Source organism: Bactrocera dorsalis, chromosome 2, assembly GCF_023373825.1.
Source record: "Bactrocera dorsalis isolate Fly_Bdor chromosome 2, ASM2337382v1, whole genome shotgun sequence".
Taxonomy (NCBI): Eukaryota; Metazoa; Arthropoda; class Insecta; order Diptera; family Tephritidae; genus Bactrocera; species Bactrocera dorsalis.
Window position 1 is genome coordinate 88,810,495 of NC_064304.1, and position 22,551 is coordinate 88,833,045.

The following is a 22,551-nucleotide window of genomic DNA, read 5'->3' on the forward strand; positions in this document are numbered from 1 at the left end:
AGCGAGTGACCCGCTTGTGCGAACACACTCGCACTTATGCACACATCTGAAATCGTCATAAAATCTGATTGGCGACAGTGGGTCTGGTAATTGAATTTTTAATACACATTATTGAGCCACCGAGTGTATGAGCACCCACTGTCAAGGGGAGAAATGCCTGTGTTAGCGCAAAACTCTCTGTTGGCGTAGTAGTTGTGGTTGTTTGGTTGCTGTTGCTGTTGCTATATGTGCTAATGTTGTTAAATGATTCACCAACATGCTGACTCAGTTTAAATGTGCAAACTGTTGCATACCTGCAGGCTGATTTTATCAACCCACCTACGTACGTGCGCATGGATATGTAACGCATACATAAACGTAAATACACGCTTACTATGCGCGGGTAACCTTCGCTAGCATGAGTTGCTAGTGCTCAATAAGCATAACTTCACTTAGTTCCGGCTGGGGCGCAGATGACTCTATTGCTTTCCGAAAACAGCCGAAATGTACTTTAAGGATTTGTTTCAGATAGAGGTTCGTATTTCCACTGGTTAGTAAAGGTAAAACTATAAACATGTTTTTATTCTCGTGAACATCTCAAATTGGCCATGACTTCTTAGTGTTTAGTTGTTGAGAAACCGGTTAGAATAATTAAATTCAATTAAAGATAGTTTGGAAAAAATGTTTTGGGGCAAAAACGTCTTTTTGTCACTGTTGATATTATTTGTTGACTAATAAACGTATAAATCAACTAATTAAAATCAAAAATTAAAAAATTAAAATCAAATTCTAAAGAGCCAATTACTAGCTCCGAGTAACAGTAAAAAATTTCAGCTCCAAATTTCATTTGGTTAGCTCCTTCTAAAAGCATTTCGATATTGCTTACTTTATCCATATATTTTTCAACTGAAGCCAATGCATGTTTGCTCATATTCTCTGCTTATACACATTGTCTTTACCGTTATAGATAAAAATTACTGTTCAATTAGAATTCACTTTGAAGGTTGCTGCTCTTGATTTGGTTTTGTTGTCGTTTTTTATTTAAATTCGCATTTTTTTCGCTTCAACTTCTGCTACTTCTTTAAGTGTTTCTTTAGCTTCGTCTCTTTCAACAACCCCTGTGTCTTCTTACTTCTCTTCGCAACCTGCCAAATATATCTTAATTTAGGGTATTTTTGGTTTATTTTTAGTTCTTTGTGTATATACCTGCTTCTTTTAAAGTTTTTCACGCAATAACTTTTCTTAATCTCTTCGTGCCTTGCGCTTAGCCGTTTTTAGAGAGAGTTACTACGAAAATCCTCTTTCTGTTTTCTTTTGTAGCAACAACATATTCTCAAAAGCTTTTTTATAACAACAAGATACAAAAAAGCTCTTACAAATATTTATCTCGCGCTACAGTGTGTATTAAAAGTTTTGGCCTTTTCTAAGAGAAATAGAAAATAAAGTAAAAAGTAAATATAGGGTGGGCCATATAAAATTTTAAATTTCGAAGATAGGGCGTAAAATATTGAGTGTAGCGTTTACTGTATGGCATGTAGCGCCGTTCTGCTGGAACCAAATGTTGTCCAAGTCTTCCTTTTCAATTTGCTTGAAGAAAAATTCGGTTAACATTGCGCGATATCGCTCACCATTGTTGGTTACGGTTCCTTCTTCATTTTCGAAGAAAAATGGGCCGATGATTCTACCAGACCAAAATCGGCACCATACAGTGATTCGTGCTGGGTGCATTGGCTTCTCGACGATTACGTGCGGCTTTTCTGTGCCCCAAATGCGACAATTCTGCTTGTTAACGTAACCATCGAGATGGAAATGAGCCTCGTCCGAAAAGATGATTTTTCGGTAAAATTGACCATCCTCGGTCAAACGATCTTCTGCCCAATCTACGAACTGTAGAATAGTGAATAGCGACCCATTTCGTAAATTTTAGACTTTTTACTGAATATCTGTCACTTTCCGAATGGTATTTGACGTTTCCAATGTCGAAATATAGATAATTCAAATTTAAAAGGTTAAATGGCCCACCCTGTATATGGTCTCAAAGTCTATGCTGCTTGTCCTCGCAGAGATTCCTCTATCGAGCTCAAAACGACCTTGTTAACAATTCTGATTCTTAGTTCGACTATCAAATTTGTACGTTTTTTAGATATCAGAACTTTGCGTCAGATATCATTTAGATCTCACTTGACCAACGTATTTATCGGTTCTTTATATGGTCCTGGGTATGAATTCAGAGAAACATAATTCTTGTATCCACCAAATACTGTACGTCTTTCATAATATAGTTGAGACGGTTAATTGGTTTATAGATTTTATATCACATAACAAATTTGAACTCTAGGGTCTTCATTATCCACATAAAATCCAATACATGAATAGACCTACTATTTGATAAAGAACTTAGAGAGCTGTTACATAGGTTGGATATCTAGTTCAGTACCAAACGAACGGAAAGTTGTTATAAGTTATGTATTATTTAGTTAAAAATATTAGTTATGCTTAAAGTTTTATCGTTTTTTCTATTTTGCCTCGGGATAAGTGACTTATGATATAGCTTCATCAAGGTCAGGTGATGTTGGTTCCATAAAATTATCCATTTCGAAAGGTTTGGCTTCTAGAAATAGAGCAATTAGTACAAATGATACGATATTCCTATGATATTATGTCAGAATGAGTAAAAGTGTTAGTGATTGTTGTAAATCACGACTTAATTTGTACTAAAGTATTTCAATGTCAAAGGCCACTTAGTTCTCGAGCTTCGGCCGAACGAACTACATTTGCCACTGCAGTTAATTAAATTTTTTTTCAAATTCACAAATGTTCTACTTTGCAAAGCGTATGTCCCATTTTTAAATACTTGACCTGATAACCTTGAGCTCCATACTAAGGACTATTCGCAAGAGAGCGCGGAACGAGAGAGAAAGCTTTGAAGTACTCATAAAAAGGCAAAGAGCCATACCATCGTTTATATATTTCTATATTTATTTATTTACCTTATACACACATGCAAATATACTATATACATAAGTGTCTATATAGACTTATAGCATAAACAAACAAATATTCAAATTTATTCATTCTTACACACATAATAAACATGCCACGCATAAAGCGCCAGGACATTTAGCTTAATTGCCAGCAAAAAGGACAAAAGAAAACACATACACACAAGACTGGTACGGACCAAAGTAACAAAGCACAACAATAACAACAACATACATTAACACCAATTTGAAGTGTCACCAGTAGCTGCCTCTCAGCACTTTGTCCGCCCATTTTTTGGACCCAACAGCAGCTACACGCACACCATCATACCCTCAACTCACTCAACTGCACTCACACACAAGCGCACACCAAAGTCCATAACCTTGTGGAAGGCCATGGAAAGCTATCAACAGAAGGACATAGGCAAATCCGAGATGAACAAGGTGAAAAAAGTATCAAGGAAAAATGCAAACAGGTTGCAAAAGCTCTTCCTTGAAAACTCTATGCTGTGACGGGTTGCTAGTATAGTGATAAAAATCAACGCTCTCTTTCTCTCCGACAACGTGACTATCTCTCTGGCGCGACGCTCTTAGCCTTTGACAACCCATATACTCCATGCTCAGTGCTGTCTAAGAAACTCTGCAGGCAAATTAGGTCAATGGAGCGCCACAAGGCGCATGAATTCTTTCGCCAGCTCTGTTGACTTTGAAATTGTTGACATTTTCTTCACTTTCCTTATTGCTGCTATTTATGCTGGAGCAAAGAAGTGGGTGCGTATGAAGTAAAAAGGATATAGCATGATATAGCATGAAATATTCAGTATATGCAGTCATGCAAGTATTTTTGCGGAGAATGCTAATCAATTGTCTAAACACTTAAGCTCACTACTTTATTAACTGCGAAAACATGCACAGAATCCGAATAACTTTTCTTTAAGTATCTTTAGATTTTTCGTGTTTGGTGCAAACGTGGAAGCAAAAAGTCTCTGTTTGTCTCTGTTGGCCTGTCAGGGATCGCATGTATTTTCTTTTTTACTCTTCCTCCAATTTGCTTGGACGGCGCAGAGTGGGTCTGAATTACTTCGAGTTAAACTGAAACATGTTTTCCTTGTAAAGTTACAGCATTTCAACGTGTAGTTTCGTTGAGAAACAGTTTATGATTAGAATTTTAGGATATCACAAATTTCCATAAAGTCTCATCAGCTCAGTGTTCTAGTAAATGTTTGAGTAAATTAATGTTCCATTATTGAGAAGGGAAATGTCGCTTTGTTGTAATCAATATTTTGAGATCGTTCAGGTTTGTTCAATTGGTTTCTAAATTTTCAGTTTTTACTTTGGATGAGATCTTCGAACTTACATATATGTTAAGTTATTGTAATTCTCTCTCTTTTAATGGCATATTTATACTTATGTATAGACGAGTATGTATATCATATCTTAAAAACATAAAAGCAAAAATTCTCTATTCCAATAAAATCGGCATAAACGTAGCGCCATCAGCTACATTCAAATTGGCTGTATTTATGCTGCAATAAAAACGTTTAACATCTTTTTAAAATTTTTAGCATTTTATGAATTCCTGCGACGTGCTTATTACCCTCAATCCTTTGCATACAAAGTTGTTTTAGTATGTGTATATTTATGGTGCTTTGAAATGTTTTATTACGAAAGCAATCACATAACATACGAGTATTACCAAAACGAAACGACGATCCTTTGAACACACACACACATATACATATATATATAAACGGGTGATTTTTTTGAGGTTAGGATTTTCATGCATTAGTATTTGACAGATCACGTGGGATTTCAGACATGGTGTCAAAGAGAAAGATGCTCAGTATGCTTTGACATTTCATCATGAATAGACTTACTAACGAGCAACGCTTGCAAATCATTGAATTTTATTACCAAAATCAGTGTTCCGTAATCCGCTTTTTTATCGACAAATTTTGTTCAGCGATGAGGCTCATTTCTGGTTGAATGGCTACGTAAATAGCAAAATTGCCGCATTTGGGGTGAAGAGCAAACCAGAAGCCGTTCAAGAACTGCCCATGCATCCCGAAAAATGCACTGTTTGGTGTGGTTTGTACGCTGGTGGAATCATTGGACCGTATTTTTTCAAAGATGCTGTTGGACGCAACGTTACGGTGAATGGCGATCGCTATCGTTCGATGCTAACAAACTTTTTGTTGCCAAAAATGGAAGAACTGAACTTGGTTGACATGTGGTTTCAACAAGATGGCGCTACATGCCACACAGCTCGCGATTCTATGGCCATTTTGAGGGAAAACTTCGGACAACAATTCATCTCAAGAAATGGACCCGTAAGTTGGCCACCAAGATCATGCGATTTAAACGCCTTTAGACTATTTTTGTGGGGCTACGTCAAGTCTAAAGTCTACAGAAATAAGCCAGCAACTATTCCAGCTTTGGAAGACAACATTTCCGAAGAAATTCGGGCTATTCCGGCCGAAATGCTCGAAAAAGTTGCCCAAAATTGGACTTTCCGAATGGACCACCTAAGACGCAGCCGCGGTCAACATTTAAATGAAATTATCTTCAAAAAGTAAATGTCATGAACCAATCTAACGTTTCAAATAAAGAACCGATGAGATTTTGCAAATTTTATGCGTTTTTTTTTTAAAAAAAAGTTATCAACTTCTAAAAAAATAACCCTTTATTTATATGCTTTTATTGACATGCTCGCATTAATACATCAATCTTTACATCTACTTGTTTCTTTGCAGGAAAAAGACCAATACGGCAATGAAGTACAGCGTTTGGCGCGTCCGTTGCCAGTCGAATATTTGCTGGTGGATGTGCCCGCCTCAACTCCACTCCAGCCACAATTCACGTTTACACAGTACAAGAAGCGCGGTGAACCGTTTCCGGTGGAGAATCGCTACCTCGATGGACATTTGCAGGATTTCGGTGCGCTAAGCACGTATCTCTCCCACTGGGCGGATCATGAATTTCTCGAGGCCATTTCTGATTTTCACTTGTTGTTGTATTTGTATCGAATGGACACGGTGCCGTTACGCGCACACATCGCCCCACTACTGGAGGCCGTACGCACCAAGAATACCGATTTGGCTTACAGTTTTAAGGCCAGCGAACCGTGGAAGCTCTTGGAGTCGCTCATACAGGCGAGCACCGGCAGCGGCAGGTTAGTTGTTGAGTGCGCCACTTGACCACCGCAGGCCAAAGCACGTCGTCGTGCTCGCGGTGGGTGGTGTTGCCTTTTCGCCTTTATGCCATTTTATTATTCTGATTTCTTGTGTTTTTTTTTCTTCTTTTTCTATTTTCTTGTTTAGCATTCACTCTGCTGGCAGTACAACTGCCGCTTCCAATGCGGGGGCCACCGCCGCTGGGGGAGGTGGTGCCGGCGTTGCGAACAGTCAGTGGCAATGCAATCACTGCACCTTCATTAATCCGGGCGAATTGAGCTCGTGCGAGATGTGTTCGCTGCCGCGGTAAACGCTTCGCCGCGCTCATCGCTTACGTTGTCATCGTTGCCGTTGCTGCGGGCGCAGTACCGTGTCAGTTGATTGCTCGCTCGGCTGGTGGGTTGGTGGGTGGTGCGTTCGCCTATAAGCGCAATATGTTGCTGGATTTCATCATTATTTCATTTCAATTATATTTACAACAACAAAAAAAACTATCTTACCTATTACAATTTGCAGCAAACAACGCAGGATATCATGAAGTAGACATAGAAACAAATGTTATTTAAGCGCCTACAATTGTTTGTGATTTGATTCAAATAAAATTGAAATTGTTTGCACATGAGCGAAAATACACTCCCACACACTCTAGACATGTACATATGTGTTAACTGTATCAGTGGTGTTTTGCGAAAGCTGCTGATTATTGTAATTCTTCCTTTGGCCCTTCAGTTTAATTTACAAACAGACAAACATACATACTCCGGTGTAAACTTTGAAAACACAAACCTGGAGAATATACCCTAAAAATACATACATACAAAAACCAAAACAAAAAAATCAATGTCATCGTCGTCGGTGTGTGTAATTATTAAGACACTCATGTTTATGCTAAAAATATAGATTCAATAAATAAATAAATTATTTATCTATTAAGCTAGATTTGTATTATTTGGGTGATAGTAACATATGGTGGGTATATTATGCGAAGGTTATGCATTCCTAATAATTAAAATAACTACTTATTTCTATGTTAAGAACTTCAACGAAATTCACGTTACGAGGACCTTTTTTATATTTTTTTTATAGTTAAGCAGTTTTTACTTCAAGTGACTTAGACACTTTTTTTTTATTATTTTTCGGTTTAGCTGGTTTTATAACGTCAACAATGAGACGCCAGAGGGAATCCTAGCAGCATGGACCTCGGCTCTCAAGGCCATTCCGGAGAATGCATTCCGTGACGTCTTCAATGCTTAGATATCGCGCTGCATCGACGCAGATGGAGCCTATTTTGAAAGTTTTTAAAGAATTGTAACGATTGGCCCAATCAATTTTTTTTCAATCTACTCAGTCCTAATACATTCCGGACAAACCCTGTAAAAGTGCGCACATTTTGGAAAGTAATAATAAATTTTTATTTCTTAAGAATTTTCTTCAGTAGACGGCTTAAAACTAGTAGTTCCCACTATTTGTGGAGGAACAAGTAAGGTCAAGGAACTCGCTCTAAAATATAGGAGAAGATTGCTAGAGTTTCTAAAAAATTTCATTTTTATTAACGAGTGGATTTATTTTAGGACATTCAACAGCATAACGACAACAAATTTTTTGAATAAATAACTTTTCAGCAAAACAACTTTTAACCACAATCTTAAGCTAAACATATCATATACATTACCTTTGAAAAACTGACATTTTCGAAATCAAAACGAAATTTATTCATTATAATTATATAAAGTTTGAACTGTATACACGTTTTGGAAATTGTTGTGTTAACGAAAATTTAAAGTCTTTTTCGCAACTTTATTTATATGCATAGACAATTAGTGAAAGAAAACTGTAGGTAAGTGAAAACTTATTAAAGAAAAGTGTTTTTCAAAATAATTTGATTTTCATACATTTCGGAAGAAAAAACGCAACTGGCAATGCTGGTTGGTGGCTGATGGCAAAGCTTAACGGCTGAAAGCTCTCCAACGTGCAGCTGCTAGGTAAAGGCACACACACACCGCAACTGTGTGACTTCATCAAGAGGGTGTGCGAACTTTGATAAGCTTATGTGTGACGTATGAAAGCGGCTGTTCTTGGCATCGGGTATGAGAAGAGCGACTGAGTTTCACTCGTGTTTATTATACAAATTTCGTTTGTGTTGTAAACATGTATAACAGCGTGTAGCGCACCATGACGGCGATGAATCAGCTAGCACATTTCACATGCACACAAAATTTCTATTTAGTATGTATGCACTGTGTGTGAGCATTCGAGTTTTAGGAGTAGGTGTGTGTACTATTTTTGCTTATAAAATCCAAGCAGCGTTTGTTTATTGTTGAGCTTTTTTACGACCGTCATTACGAGGATATTTCCTATTGCTGATGCGCTACTTTTATGTTTGGCTGTCGCCTCCGCTTTATACACACATACATACGTTCAGCGTACTTTTATACCGTTACTTTTCGTATGGTTGGGTGGACGGCGGCTGAGCATGTGCGTACATTTGTACATGTTGAAGGTCCTTTGAAGGTCTTTTGTGTGTACAAACAAATCGAAAGCTGACGACTTGTACTTTCTTCTCGTATTTTTGTTGTTTTTGTTAATGTAAATGCTTTGCTAGCTTACAACTAGATAACAAATATTCCTTTAATGAAATGCCTATTTCTCAGCAAACACGTCGAGACTCCTAAACCACCGCCTTGCAAAACTTCAGCAACCCCTAGTGACCCGCTGCGTGCGCCACTTGTTGCCAATCGCTCGCTTAATAATAGAAACAGCAATTTTGTTTTGCACTTAATCAGTCAGATTTCCGGAGACTTTATTTATAATCTAAATACATACATACATATATATTTACTGCTATTCCTAATTTCGACCCTCGCGCGGCGTCCAGCCCTCTCTACTTCACTATTGGCAATGCATACGTGATCGCGCGCGCGTTGAATGTCTAATCGATGCGTTTAAACACACACACATATATATATACACATAAATATGTACATATGCAAATACGTACGTATAAATGTGTCATAAAAATGCTTGTGAATTCCGCGCGTATGCCCCCACAATTCGCGAAAGCAGCGCGACCGCTTAAAACTTTCAAAGGAATTTCAATTTGTTCGATTCACGTGAACTACTGACGGCCCGAGCACATTCTTGAAACGAGTGGCCGGCACTCATTGCTTACCAAGTTTATCGTATGTGTACTTAGCATGTACTGCCTGTGTACATTTGCACTCACAAACATGTTTCTAGCGAAAAGCAATAACCAAATCAGCGAATATGGCAAGTAGGTAAAGCCGCTGCATTTGTTTATTGGTTTATATACACAGATTAAATATTGTTTACACATTTCTCCTATATTTGCAAAATTTTTGTGAGCTTATTTTTTTTTAGTTCCTTTTGCAAACACAAATCTCTTTTAACGCTGGTTGCGGTTCTTAATATTGTTTTTCTTTTTTTTTTATTGAGCTGTGTGCTTTCGATATTTACTTTGTTGTTGTTTTTGCGTGCTTCTAACTTAAACAAACAGCGATATTCCCCTTCATCGCAAAATTGAAACATCGCCAGCTTGGCTGGTTATGCGCGCGTCTATTTGATGAACAGCGGCTGAATGCTTGAGTTGAAAATAATAAAAAGCGGCACTGAGACCCTTTAGGGCTAGAAGTCGATGGGAATTTTAATAATATGTCTGTTTTTGATTCGCCAGACTTTGGAAGCAGGCAAATCGAACAAGCAGGTGGTATAAATACAGAATACTCGTATAATAAAGTGGTGATAAAACACTTTGAATGAGAGAATATACAGAAATACATACATATGTATGCACATTTTACTGTTATATAACCGAAGAATTTGTCAACACAAAGTACCGCTAACTTGTTAATCACTGGTTATAAATACCGGCTATCGCTAAATAAAAATACAAAAATGCAGCGCATACTATTGAAGCCTTATAATTCCATGCAATTGGTGGGGCGTATAAGTAACTTTTTTACTGCAGCACAAATGTGGCTAACTGAAGTGCATTTTGTTCATATGTATGCATGTTTGGGCATATGTTAAGTTGTGGAATACAAGTTAAAGAGCTCGTTTAGAAATGAAAGTGTGTCTTCAGAGAAACTAAATTAATTACTTCCGGTGTACTTCACTACTAATTATATCCTCAAGCTCTTGTTCATTTATTGTTAAACATAATGCAAACTGTCAGTCCGTGCGAAAATCAATTTAATTGTGTCTACTATTTTCATTTTTATTATTTTTTTATGACTCCAAAACTTTTCAAATAATGAACGTGCCAAAAATTGCTTATACTATTACTTACCTAGTACGCAAAAGTCCGTAAAAATATTATATGAGCAAACTGAAACCCCCCCAAAAAAAATAAAATTTTCAATACCTACTTTTTATGTTACACTACGCCACTGTGTTTCTATTGAGTGCGATAAGCGATGTAGAGAATTCCCGCCGATGACGCAGCTTTCACGTAAAAAATCCGCCTTTGCGCCACCAATTTGTTTATATCTTTATATATGTACAGACGTATGTACTTTGTGTTCATTTGCGCTTTCGGTGCTGCCCACATGGCTTAGTGTTGTTGTATTTGTTGTTGTCGCATTCTAATCATTTTGTTATTGCCATCTGCCAGCATGATAAGAGCAACACTGCATGCTGTTGTTGTCTATATCTAAATATGAATACCTCTGTGGAGCAGAGCGCTCCTCTCACAGGCCTTTCGACAACAGTCAGCTGTTACGATTCGCGTAGAAAATGGTCAAAAATAAATTTATGGTTGAATTTAATGAATGAAAACAAAGTGACGAACAGACATACATACATACATACTTGCATGCACACACATTTATACGTATGAGTATGTACTTCATTATGTGCTCATGTTGAATATTTGCTTACACGTATTTATTGATGAGTGCTTTCTCTCGAGCATCAATTTTTTTATTAAGATATATTTTGATCTTCCAATTAATTGCTTTGTTTTTGACATTAACAAATTATTTTCGTATAAACTATAAAAAAAAACTATTAAAAATGAAGCATTAGACACACCCCCGCAGTCGATGGACGGCCAACAGAAATTTTGGTTGAACGCTGAAACGTGTCGAAAGGAACGTTCTCCCTCCTTATGTAATCAGCTGACGCTAGTCAGCTGGCAGCTACCGGCAACAACAACTACAGCAGCAGAGTGCTGGCGTCAGCAGCAATAACAGCGCTGTTAAGGTAAGGCTTCGTTCCAAACGCACAATAACTCCGCTCGCCATGCAACATATAGGTATGTATGTGTTTGTTTATGTGCGAGAGCGTGTGTGTGTGCTTTTGTAGCGGCGGTTAAGCATACGCCGCGTTGTCGTTGCGGCTGAAAGTGAGTTTTCCTTGTTGGTGGGTGTCACTGCCGTGTTTAGTCTTTTGAAGACAGTCCAGCAGTGTAATTGTGCAAAGTTTTGTGAACTACCGTTACAAGTGTTATAACAAATTAAGCAAATATTCAATAATTTTCAACTTTTAAAAGTCAACGTTGCAACAAAAGGTGCTTATGATTAAAGACTACCAATTTCTTTTTGTTTCTTTAGTTTCTGAACGCCAACAAAATGAGCGGGAAAACGCGAATTGTTCAGTGAGTGCGTGTGTGTGTGTGTTGTGTTTCCAAAATACGCACACAATTCCAAGTTGTGTAATTTCAAAGCCCATCCTAGGCGACCTGTTGCCCCGTGAATGTTACGCTTTTATAAAATTTGCCGTTATTGCTGCCATAATAGCATATTATAAAGCTAGTAATTACCTTCTCTGACAATTTTGAGTTTCGGTTGCGCCGTTAACCTTGTTTAAGGTCAAAAGGGATGGGTGGTGAATGGGTGTAGCTTTGCATGACACACTTCCTTCAAAGCGAAAATTAAATTGATGTCTGTAAAACAGTGGTTGGAGTAATTGAGTTCTTGTGTTATTTTCAGCAGAAAGAGTGTTGAAAAAAATTCAAGGGAAAGTAAATTTGAAGTGTGAATATGTTCAAAAAATTTTAAGCAACAAAGGAAGCGTAGCTTATTGAAGAAAATTGATTGATTTGCTATTTAAAAATTTGACATTAGCGACAGGTTTTTTTAAATGCCTTTTTTTTGCTTTAGGCGTAATGGAATCCAAGGCATTTAGTGATTGCTACAGTCGCAACCGGCGCTGTAAATGCGTTCTATTAACCACAAAAGGTTTCAATGTTTCTCTTTATCTCAATTGTGATCCTTATTCAGCGGCTATGAGTTAATTATGGTTTAATTGCTACACAATAAATTAAATTTTATTTGTGAATATTTCAGTATGCGATAGGAACCCTATAAATATTTACTCTACCATATGTCGTGTGTACATTCATACATACATAAAATACACCAGTTTATGGTATGTTGGAATAGTGTTTATATTCCTTACTTGCAACCATATACAAACGTATATACACATATAAACACATATGTACGTTTTGTGTTTGCGTATGCAAATTTTTATATTCCATTTATTACTATTTTGACATTTATATTTTCAATTCAATATAATTTTCGATTTAAAAGCGACAACAAGGCTATTCAACTAATAGTCGATAAGTTCAGCGCAATATACTTACATACATATGTATGTATGTATGTGGTATATAGTAGATGTATATATGAAGAATATTTTTTCTGGAGTTATTTTTATTTCATAAATATATATTCAAAAACTGTCACTTCGATAGTCGGAAAACATATTAGGTTATGTTAGATTAGGTAATCAGGCTGATATACATAGGTGATGCCAGGAATTATTTCACTTGAACAGCCGGTTCAATGCGATGTCCAGAACTAACAAATATGGATCAACAAAATAATCAAAATAAAAAGCACCTTGATAGCAGGAACAGTGAAAAACGCTACTCCCTTCCTTCCTTTTCCTTTCTTAGCGAGCAAAATGTGTTAAAAGTTGAGCCCGTGGTAAAAACGCAGAAATCAGCCACGATTCTAAGTTTTTCGCTGTTCCTGCTATGAGTCTGATCTCGATTCTGATCAATTTGCTTGGTTCGTAGAAGGTATGACTATTCCACGGTGAACTCCTTATACTATTTTCCATTAAGCCAAGAATTCCGATACGCATTATTATACACAAAGGTACATATGTACTTTTTATAAAACATGATATAATAAACAATTCCTGCCGGAGATCTAAAATAAAAATTTCCGAATGTAGATTCGACGAAAGAGTACTTTTAGATAAACACACGTAAGGTCTGGACAACATCGAGCTTAATATTATACAAACAAAGAACTTACAACTATGAATATATTTGTATATATGTACATATGTATTTGTACATATATTTTGGTACACTTTTCCGCTCTATTTCTTGCACTTTGCGAAATCACATAGGCCACTAACATGTTCTGTACTAAGAACCCACAGTCTAACCGCACTCACACACATTATACTTGTATGTATCCATCGATAAGCGTTTTTATTGTGCCTTCATAAATTAGCAAGTATAAGCGGTCTGCACAATTTCCCCTAAAACAAGCAAAATGCTTTGCAATTTAAAGATAAAAACTAATACTGGTGTAAATTTTAATGCATATGTATCTATGTACATACTATGTATGTATTATATAAACAACGCATTGGCCGATTTGTTTGAGGTTAATGCACAAAAATGCAGATAAACAATACATTAATTCTTCCAGAAGAATAAACATTTATTTTGCACAAAACTGGCAAATTTCATCGACATAGAATTGTGGAAAAATATAACCAATATACGTATCCTCATAGCATATCAAATTTGAAGTAGAACTTAAGTACTTCTTCTACTATATACAAGTATGTAGGTCAGGTTTATAAGAAGTACTGGTAATCTGTTTGTTGATGTTCTAAACACACTCAGGGGTTATTGGCATTTTTATTATAATATTTTTAGGTAAGGGGGTGGACCTAAACCCACTTCTTTTGCCACAATTCGTTATCATAAGTGCAGAAAATCTCGATAATATGAATAAAGTGTTAGAGATAACTATATAAATATATATATACTAGAGGACCCGCCTACGTTTTACTGTGGCTGATACATAGGTAGTACTACTAATACCATCTATATGATTTCTATTAGTTAGATTATAAGTATTAGTTAAGGAATAATCGCATTTTTGATGAAGCAACAAAAATAAATCAAAAAGCATTTCGTGCGTTAAGAAAGAATTGGTTTTTGGGGTAAAAATACTATTGAATTTGGGCTGCGCATCAGTGAAATCAATCGAGTCCAATCGATTGTCAGCCTGGTGGACTGCACATTAAGAAACGGTTCTCAAGCGTGGAAAGACAAAAAATCGGCTGGAAAGGTTATGGCATCAGTCTTTTGGGATGCCCGTAGTATATTATTCATCGAATGATAAATAAGCCAGTTTAAATTCGTTGCATTGTGTGTTTGATTGCAGTTCTATTCTACCATTCCTAATATTTAGCAATTTTATTATTTTTCAGGAAGGATTAGTTTGAAATTGTACGCATATACATATGTATTCATCGTTCCCGTTTATATATTGCATTGCCCTGTGCAATGCTTCGAAAAGATTTCTATATATCTCAAACTTTAATCAACACTTCAGTTATGCCGCTATTTTTTATACCACCCCTTTTGCAATTTTAAATTGCCTGTCAAGATACCCCCTCCAATAGTTAGCAGGTATGAAAAAAATGTTATAGCTACCCATATATGTATTGAATCATCCAATTTATTACTTAAGAACGAACAACTCTGTCCACAATATAAAAACTTGATCCACAGATGTCGCCTTTTAGTTTGGCATCGTTTTCTTTAATGCACGTTTACGCCAATTTAAGGTTTGAATATTGGATACTGCGATGGTAGCGCCATCTATCGGTCAAACATTCCAAATTAACAATTGATTAAAAATGAAAAAATAATTTAAAAAAACATTTTCCAGTGGACCAAATTGTAAATCTAAACCATTTTCGAATCTCCTTGAACATACTCACAAAATTATTTCAAAATCGGTCCATCCGTTTAGGAGTAGTTCAAATGCAAACACACGGTCAGAAGATTTATATATATAAAGATATATTTATCGAAGCACCATATACGAGTATGTAAAGTGAAAATACTTACCCATCCAATAGGTTGAGTTAAAAAATTTCGGTGTTTTTCGACTTCGAAACAACAACAAACAATCAAAGTCTTCTTTATTTGCACTAGAAAATGAATTCAAGACATTCAAATCCATTTTTGTTCAATAGTCTTGTATTTTAGTTAAGGCTAGTGACCATCTGAGAAGGGAGAGGTAGGCAGCAGGTAGATATTTTCAATATTCAGTATGAGTTTTGCATCGTATATTATTCACATTGCTATTTTGTAGCTTTACTTGTGTAGTTATTGCAGAAATAAAACAAAAATCGTTGAGAATACAAAATAAAATTGTTGCATGTCCGAAAACTTCATGTTTCCATAAATCACACATTTACTGAAATGCCTGTAATATTCTCCAATGACTTGTTCACGTTGCGAACTTTTGTGAGAAATCGTATAAAAATACTAATTTTAGTGTTCCATCATTTGTTTTGATTTTATATTAGTGTTCAGTTTACGAAGAAACCCCCGAGAATAATGTAAAGTTGTTTGCCATATTTCCACAAGCCACTCATCCGCGTGTTTAATAAGCAATTTTGTACTTTATTTGAACAATGTTCGCTTAACACATGCAAACATACATACAATAAAAATTGTTCGTAAATTTATTATTAATGATGGAATAGGGAATTTGATAAACTAACAAAGGAAATAATACACAATCGTGTGACGGGAGTGTGAGCAATATTTGATTTGAGTTGGCGTGAGTTAGCTGATAAATTGCATTTATGTTCATTAAGCCATCAAAGTGTTATCATTAACGGAAAATCAATATACCATTATTAATACGCAAGTTAAAGCAGCAAAAGTGCCTATAATTAGCTGCAGATAATGAGTGAAAATAAAATAAGTAAATCATATATCTATATACATATATGTATGTACTATGTATAAATGGTTATTAATGCATGACCATTTGTATCGAAACAAAAATATTTTTTTATAAACATACAAATAATGATATGATACGGATATTCGCTGCAGTTAAGTGTTGGGTGAATTTAATAAAGTGATAGGCGGATCGATATTATTTGTTCAACCCGTTAGATACAATAAAAGTGGCGATTGAAGTTGGAGGATGTACCCCGCTATATACAAACTACGGAAACTACCGATTTTCGCAATTAAATTTTTTAAACATATTTCTGTTTCTATTTTTCAAAGGAATAACCTACGATTCAAATAAACTAGCGCCTGTTATTCCGTTTTTATCAAGGTACAAAACCGCTGGGGTTTCATGGCTACCTTTACTTCGTCTTTCTATCAAACTTCCTCTGTTCTATCAAAAAGAATTTCCAATGTACGAGGGCTGCTATATATATTTCTGGCCTAATAATGAAAATAGGCATATTTATCAACGAAAATGTTTTTTTTTTTTCGTTGGATTTGGCTCGTCTTGGAAGACCCACACGGTCGATTGCTGTTTTGTTTCGGGCTCATACGCATAGATCCATGATTCGTCACCTGTGACGATCTTATAAACGTCTTTTGAAGCACCGCGATCGTATTTTTTCAGCATTTCTTTACACCAATCCACACGAGCCTTTTTTTGAGCGATTGTCAAATTGGCCGGGATCCAACGAGAACAAACCTTTTTTACGGCCAGGTGTTCATGCAATATCGAATGTATGCTGGTGGGAGAAATGCATAGGCATGCCTCTATCTGAAGGTATGTTACATGACGGTCTTGCATTATCAGTTCACGTACGGCATCGATGTTTTCTGGCACAACGGCTGTTTTTGGACGACCTTCACGGAATTCGTCTTTGAGCGAGCGTCGGCCACGATTGAATTCGTTGTACCAGTTTTTCACAGTGCTATAGGATGGTGCTTCATAGCCATATAAAGATTTTAGTTCATCGATGCACTCTTGTCGTGATAATCCACGTCGAAAGTTGTGAAAAATGATCGCACGAAAATGTTCACGAGTTAATTCCATTTTTTGGACGAGATGAATTTTTTAATTCCCTGTAAATAAAACAATTCACGATTAAATGACAAAACGTTCTGAGTGATGTTATGCAAAAAAATGTCAAACTTTCCAAAGGAAATGTCAGATTGCACCTGGCAACAGTTAGTGTTGCCTAGTCCAGAAATATATATAGCAGCCTATGTAGAAATCGAAGAAATCGGCTTGTAATAGTTTCACCCTTGACACACTTTAAAGGATTCTTTTTCCACCTTTCACTTCTACAGTTCCTGATAGCTTGTTTCAATTATTAAACAACTAAAAATACTTCACCAAAGCGAATTGTTGACAAAAATAATCAAATTAACTAGATAAAGTGTATTCGAATCCCTCGAAAAATGTCATTAAAATGTTATAATAAGAAAATAAATAAATTTTTTTAAGTGTTGGTTTTATTCAAAATTAAATTAAAAAAAACCCAAAAAGTTATCAGATATTTAGTGAGTACCCATTATGAAGTTATATATCGTCACCTGAAATGCAAAATAACATATCATCAAAAAAATCGAAATTGAGTGTCTTATTGACTACGCTTCACTACTTCAAATTATATATATAACAAATATTACATATGTTCAACATTTTCTGGTTCTGCGGTCATATATAAACCAGTCTTAACCAATATTAATATTTTGTTTCACTCATGTTCGATTTTATTTCGTGTTTCATTCATGCCACTGTAAATTTCTGAAAATGTTGTTACGGTATTTTGCATTTCAGGTGACGATATGTTAATTACATTACACACATTAAAATAGAGAGTTTGTCTCACGCTCTACCAGCTATATAACAAAACGAACGTGATTAATGTTAATTAGCGAATTAGCGGCGTGGTGAAAATTCTAGTAATATCAGATTCAAAAGCATTAGATTTTCAACATAGCATGACTAGCTGGCGCAAAATTTTGTAAATATTTGTGCTGACGAAGTGACAAATGTCTAGAAAATATTAGAAAAAAACTGCTAATTGACTGAAACAATAATTTTATAGTAATGGGTATGGTAAAAAAAGAAAACAAATGCCATTTTCATTGATTGTGAAATATAACAAGTGAGCTCCGTTGGGTCTTATTTAAATTATTATGTATTTATTTACATTTTATACATAAATATATAATAATTATGTGTAAACGGTTGAAAAAGCGTATATATGTACGTACGTACATTGAGTACATTGTATTTTTTCCCACTATTATAACTTCTTCTCTAACAAAAAAATACAAAAAAACCGAAGCAATCTACAATATGGGTAGCTAATATGCCCTCACAGTTATGCTGTCGATAATGCATTGATAACCGCATATTATCATTTTAGATTTGAAAAATGTCTTACCGCCCACTCTTCAACAAATTGATGTCCAACGCCGTGCTGCGTCAATTGGTAGTGCCACAGAGCCCGGTAAGTGAAAATGTATACTTATTTTTTAAACAAATGAAAAACTAAATTTATTTTCAAAAAATTTTTCCAGTTGGTAATGCGTACACAGTTGCAACACAGCCTCAGTAAGTGTACCATATGACATTGCCATTATAAATAAATATTAACAAAAACAAATTGTTTCAATTTTGCAGAGCCCAGAACCCCGCTGAATAAACCGTCGATGTTCAGTCCGACGATTATTAAGCGTTACTGGGAGGTAAGTTTTGAAAAAATGCTCTTAATGAGCAATTTATTTGAATGATAAAATTATATTACGAATATTTCATGGCTGGGAATAGCGCATCATAGTATTATTTATTACGCCAAAAGCTCATGTTATGTTAGGTTATTTACTGTTAACATAAACAAATATCATATAACTATGGCGTCATCTAAAAAAATGTTAGGAATCTTATTAAAAATAATGGCATAATGTGAAGCTAGTAAAAATGTCAGGCAAACGGTTGTTTTATAATTTTTAAAATTTTCCTAGAAATAATTGTCTAGGTATGTATACTTATTTACAACGAATTGTGGAATGACTGCGCGTTGCGAGGGTAACAAAAAAATATAGTTATTGAAATCCATAATATATAATTAATACATATGAATGTAACTCTGTTATTACAATTGCATAATTTTATTATTAACAGACGTTAAGTCGAGAATTTATGACTAAAAAGTAATCATAGAAATGTGCTCTTCGTTGTTATTTGTAATTGACTTTTGTCGTAATATATTAGTCATTTCATATTGAATACTTTGAACTATAAAAATATAGTACAAATATATACCGCAAACTAGTTTTGAAAACTCGAAACATAGATAGACAAGAGTTCAAATAGCTAAGTCCTAAACCCTAACTAACTCATCTTTCAATAGCATTTTCAACATGCTTGAGACCATTCCGTGAAAACTTAATCTTTCTATCAATAGTAACTGCATTTCAAGTATTAAATATCTTAGAATTTTTAATATACTCGTACCTGTTATGGTTTTGACACTTACGATACGCGTATGTCTGTCGTTTAGAATCTATGCTTTAGATAGTATTACCGGCAGAAGAATGCTTGTCCGAATTGGTCGTAGTAGTGCGCTATAAATATATTATATAATTTTTATAGATGGTGTGTATTAAAAAATATATGAAAATTGCCTTACTTAAAAAACTGAATAACTCGAGAAGTGTTAATGATAGCGATTTTGATCTCGGATCTTTTTTATAGCAAATAAAATTTTCTACAAATCTGTCATTTAAATTTTTTCTATAGCTCCTGTCATTTACGATATACATATATACAAAAGAATGTGAAATTCTTGGAAAAAACGGGTTTAGAGCCCTGTACTACCTCCCCGGTGTGAGTTACGACTTTGTTGCACTGGGCACTTTGGTAGAGTGTAGTCTGAGAAATCAAAGCGATGCCATAAAATACAACTGATCTGTAGGAATTCAAAGATAAAAACATACCATTGTAGTATATTTTCTATGGAAAATTTTTACAGGCCTTGGTCCAGCTCTTAATGTTAATATTAAGGCTAAAATTTTCAGGGTTTTTTTTAGGGTATTTCCAAGGAAATTTCGTGACGGGGCTGAAAAAAATTTATAGTTTAATAAAAAAAAAACACCCTAATATACATACATACATCCATGTTTCTTATGGGTAAGAAAAATCAATTAATATAACAATACACGATACAACAATGTCTTCAACCAAGACTTTTACTTACCACTGTCCTTGTACATTTGTTGTTGAACCAAAAAATAAATTTTTAGCAATTTAACGAGTGTTTTATATCGCGGAAAATATTTAAAATTATAAAAAATTAAGAAAATTTTGTTAAATTTATTTTAAATGAAACTCATCGCAGGCTGTTTAGTGAAATATTGTCTATTATTTATTGCTCCCTCGTCAGTATATAAAACCCTACATATTCTGAAAGGTTGTGAATGTTGTGTGAATAAAAATTTTAATTAAAATACTGAAAGTTTTTTTAGATGATTTTTTTTTTTGTTGTTGATATTTACAATTATTGTATCTACAGTATACAAAAAATATGTAAAGGTACGAATACTGTTTCCATTAGCAACTTCACACATAGACTTTGAGCAAAATCTAATAAAATCGAAAATAAAAAAAAAAAATTAAGGAAGCATTAGTAAAGAATTATTAAAACATTAAATAAAAATTCCATTTACTACTGAAGCTAAAGCAATACATTTTTTTAACAAAAAAATAAAATAAAATTATTATTCCTTTTTATTTATTTTTTTATTACGTGATGAAGCAATCTACAGCAAATAAGTAACTACATGTTGTTGATAACACAATTTACATATATATTTATTTAATTAGATATATAAGTAGTAATTTTAATGTCTTCTTTTTTACATTACATTGTTCTTTAATGAATACAAAGTGATTTCTCAATGCGTTCTTTTTTTTAGAGAAATGCACTTACCTTATAGATATATAAGCACATATGTATGTATGTATGTATGTATACATATATGTATATATTATAAACCATAAATATTTATCTACATTTACTAGTATATACTAATGTAACTATATATATGTATGTTATTTAGCGCTTACAAATAAATTAAAAAGTTGCCACCTGTTTGAATTCTTTTTTATTTCAAACGAAAAATATCAAATACTGAAAATGTTTTCTGTGAATGTTGCCACTTTTTTAAGAGATGTTTAAATGTAGTGAATAAATTAAACGAAATAATATATTAGTTGTGCGTTATAGCCCTTCATAATTGTTGTAAATAGTACATGCTGCCTTAGTACACACATACATACATACAAATATTGCTTTAAATGACAGAAACTGTAGAGAATTAGAGCAATATATGCTGTCGATGCTGTATATTAACGACTTCTTTTACGAATATACACATACGTATGTATGTATGTACATATGTACATGCACGTTAGAGCGGGTCGATTTTTTGAGATAAAATCGAATAGGCGGGAAATGCTCTAAGAATCATTCTGAACAATTTTCCCCAAGAGATTATCGGTCTAAAACCAGTTTCAAGCTAGCCCTTTTCAAAGCGAAGGTTAAAAAAATCAGAATAATCGATTATATGGAAGATATTTGATATAGTTATTCAATCTAGCCGATGAAAACCAAAAATTAAATTTCATTCGGATACATAAAAAACTGAAGAAATAATTTCAATAATCCCTAAAAAACTTCACATCAAAACTCGCTGGGTCAAAACCGTAAACTTGTAGCCATAGTTGATCAAAATAATCCGTTAAATATTTTCCGAACACAAGATTTTTCCGTTTTTATGACTGCCTATAAACCGACCCGCTCTAAAGTACATTCAGCAATTAAATTAAAAATGTATTCATCAATTTTTCTCGACTGTTCTTAATTAAGTTGTTTTGTAGGTTGTTAGTAGAGAATTTCCTAAGACTTCTCTTGCAAGCATTTTGACACTCTAACATTGACCTTGTCCAGCAATTACGTGCTTTCCTATGACTTCTTTAACTTTTCTGTTTACTTTTTGCAGACATTAAATAATGGGGGCCTAGAAAACTATAGATATATAAATATATGTATGTATATGCATATACATTATTTTATAGATACATTTTTTTAATTGCTGACACACAAATTTATGGCTTTCATTTAAAAAGCAAATTTTCAAATAAAATACACAAAATTGTTTTCAAAATTATTAACAGCCCATTATTATGCCATTTCTCCAATTTTGTATCGTCAAATGTTTTTTTTTTATTATCTACAAGTTGTTGTTGGTATATACATACATACATTTGTGTATGTTGATCTGTGTCGAAATTGTATTTTTTGTTAGGTAATTTGCTATGACTATGTTTTCTAATGATACATTTTTT

The 22,551-nt window shown here is 34.5% G+C and overlaps 2 protein-coding genes across 5 annotated transcripts in view; both read left to right on the forward strand.

Moving 5' to 3' along the window:
• Positions 1–7,066, forward strand: part of LOC105229621 (nuclear protein localization protein 4 homolog) — an 80,907-nt gene extending 73,841 nt beyond the window's left edge. For both annotated transcript variants that reach the window (XM_011210034.4, XM_011210032.4), the window contains exons 8-9: positions 5,714–6,132; positions 6,281–7,066. In XM_011210034.4, coding sequence (XP_011208336.2) covers positions 5,714–6,132; positions 6,281–6,443 — 582 coding nt within the window. In that variant the 3' untranslated portion in view covers positions 6,444–7,066. The remainder of the gene's footprint in view (positions 1–5,713; positions 6,133–6,280) is intronic.
• Positions 7,067–7,825: 759 nt separating this feature from the next.
• LOC105229625 (uncharacterized) overlaps positions 7,826–22,551 on the forward strand; it is a 44,543-nt gene continuing 29,817 nt past the window's right edge. For 2 of the 3 annotated variants that reach the window (XM_049448330.1, XM_049448332.1), the window contains exons 1-4: positions 11,504–11,660; positions 18,569–18,652; positions 18,723–18,756; positions 18,826–18,890. In XM_049448330.1, coding sequence (XP_049304287.1) covers positions 18,578–18,652; positions 18,723–18,756; positions 18,826–18,890 — 174 coding nt within the window. In that variant the 5' untranslated portion in view covers positions 11,504–11,660; positions 18,569–18,577. Of the gene's footprint in view, positions 7,971–11,503; positions 11,661–18,568; positions 18,653–18,722; positions 18,757–18,825; positions 18,891–22,551 lie in introns of those variants that run through there. The other variant, XM_049448331.1, reaches the window with a different exon arrangement.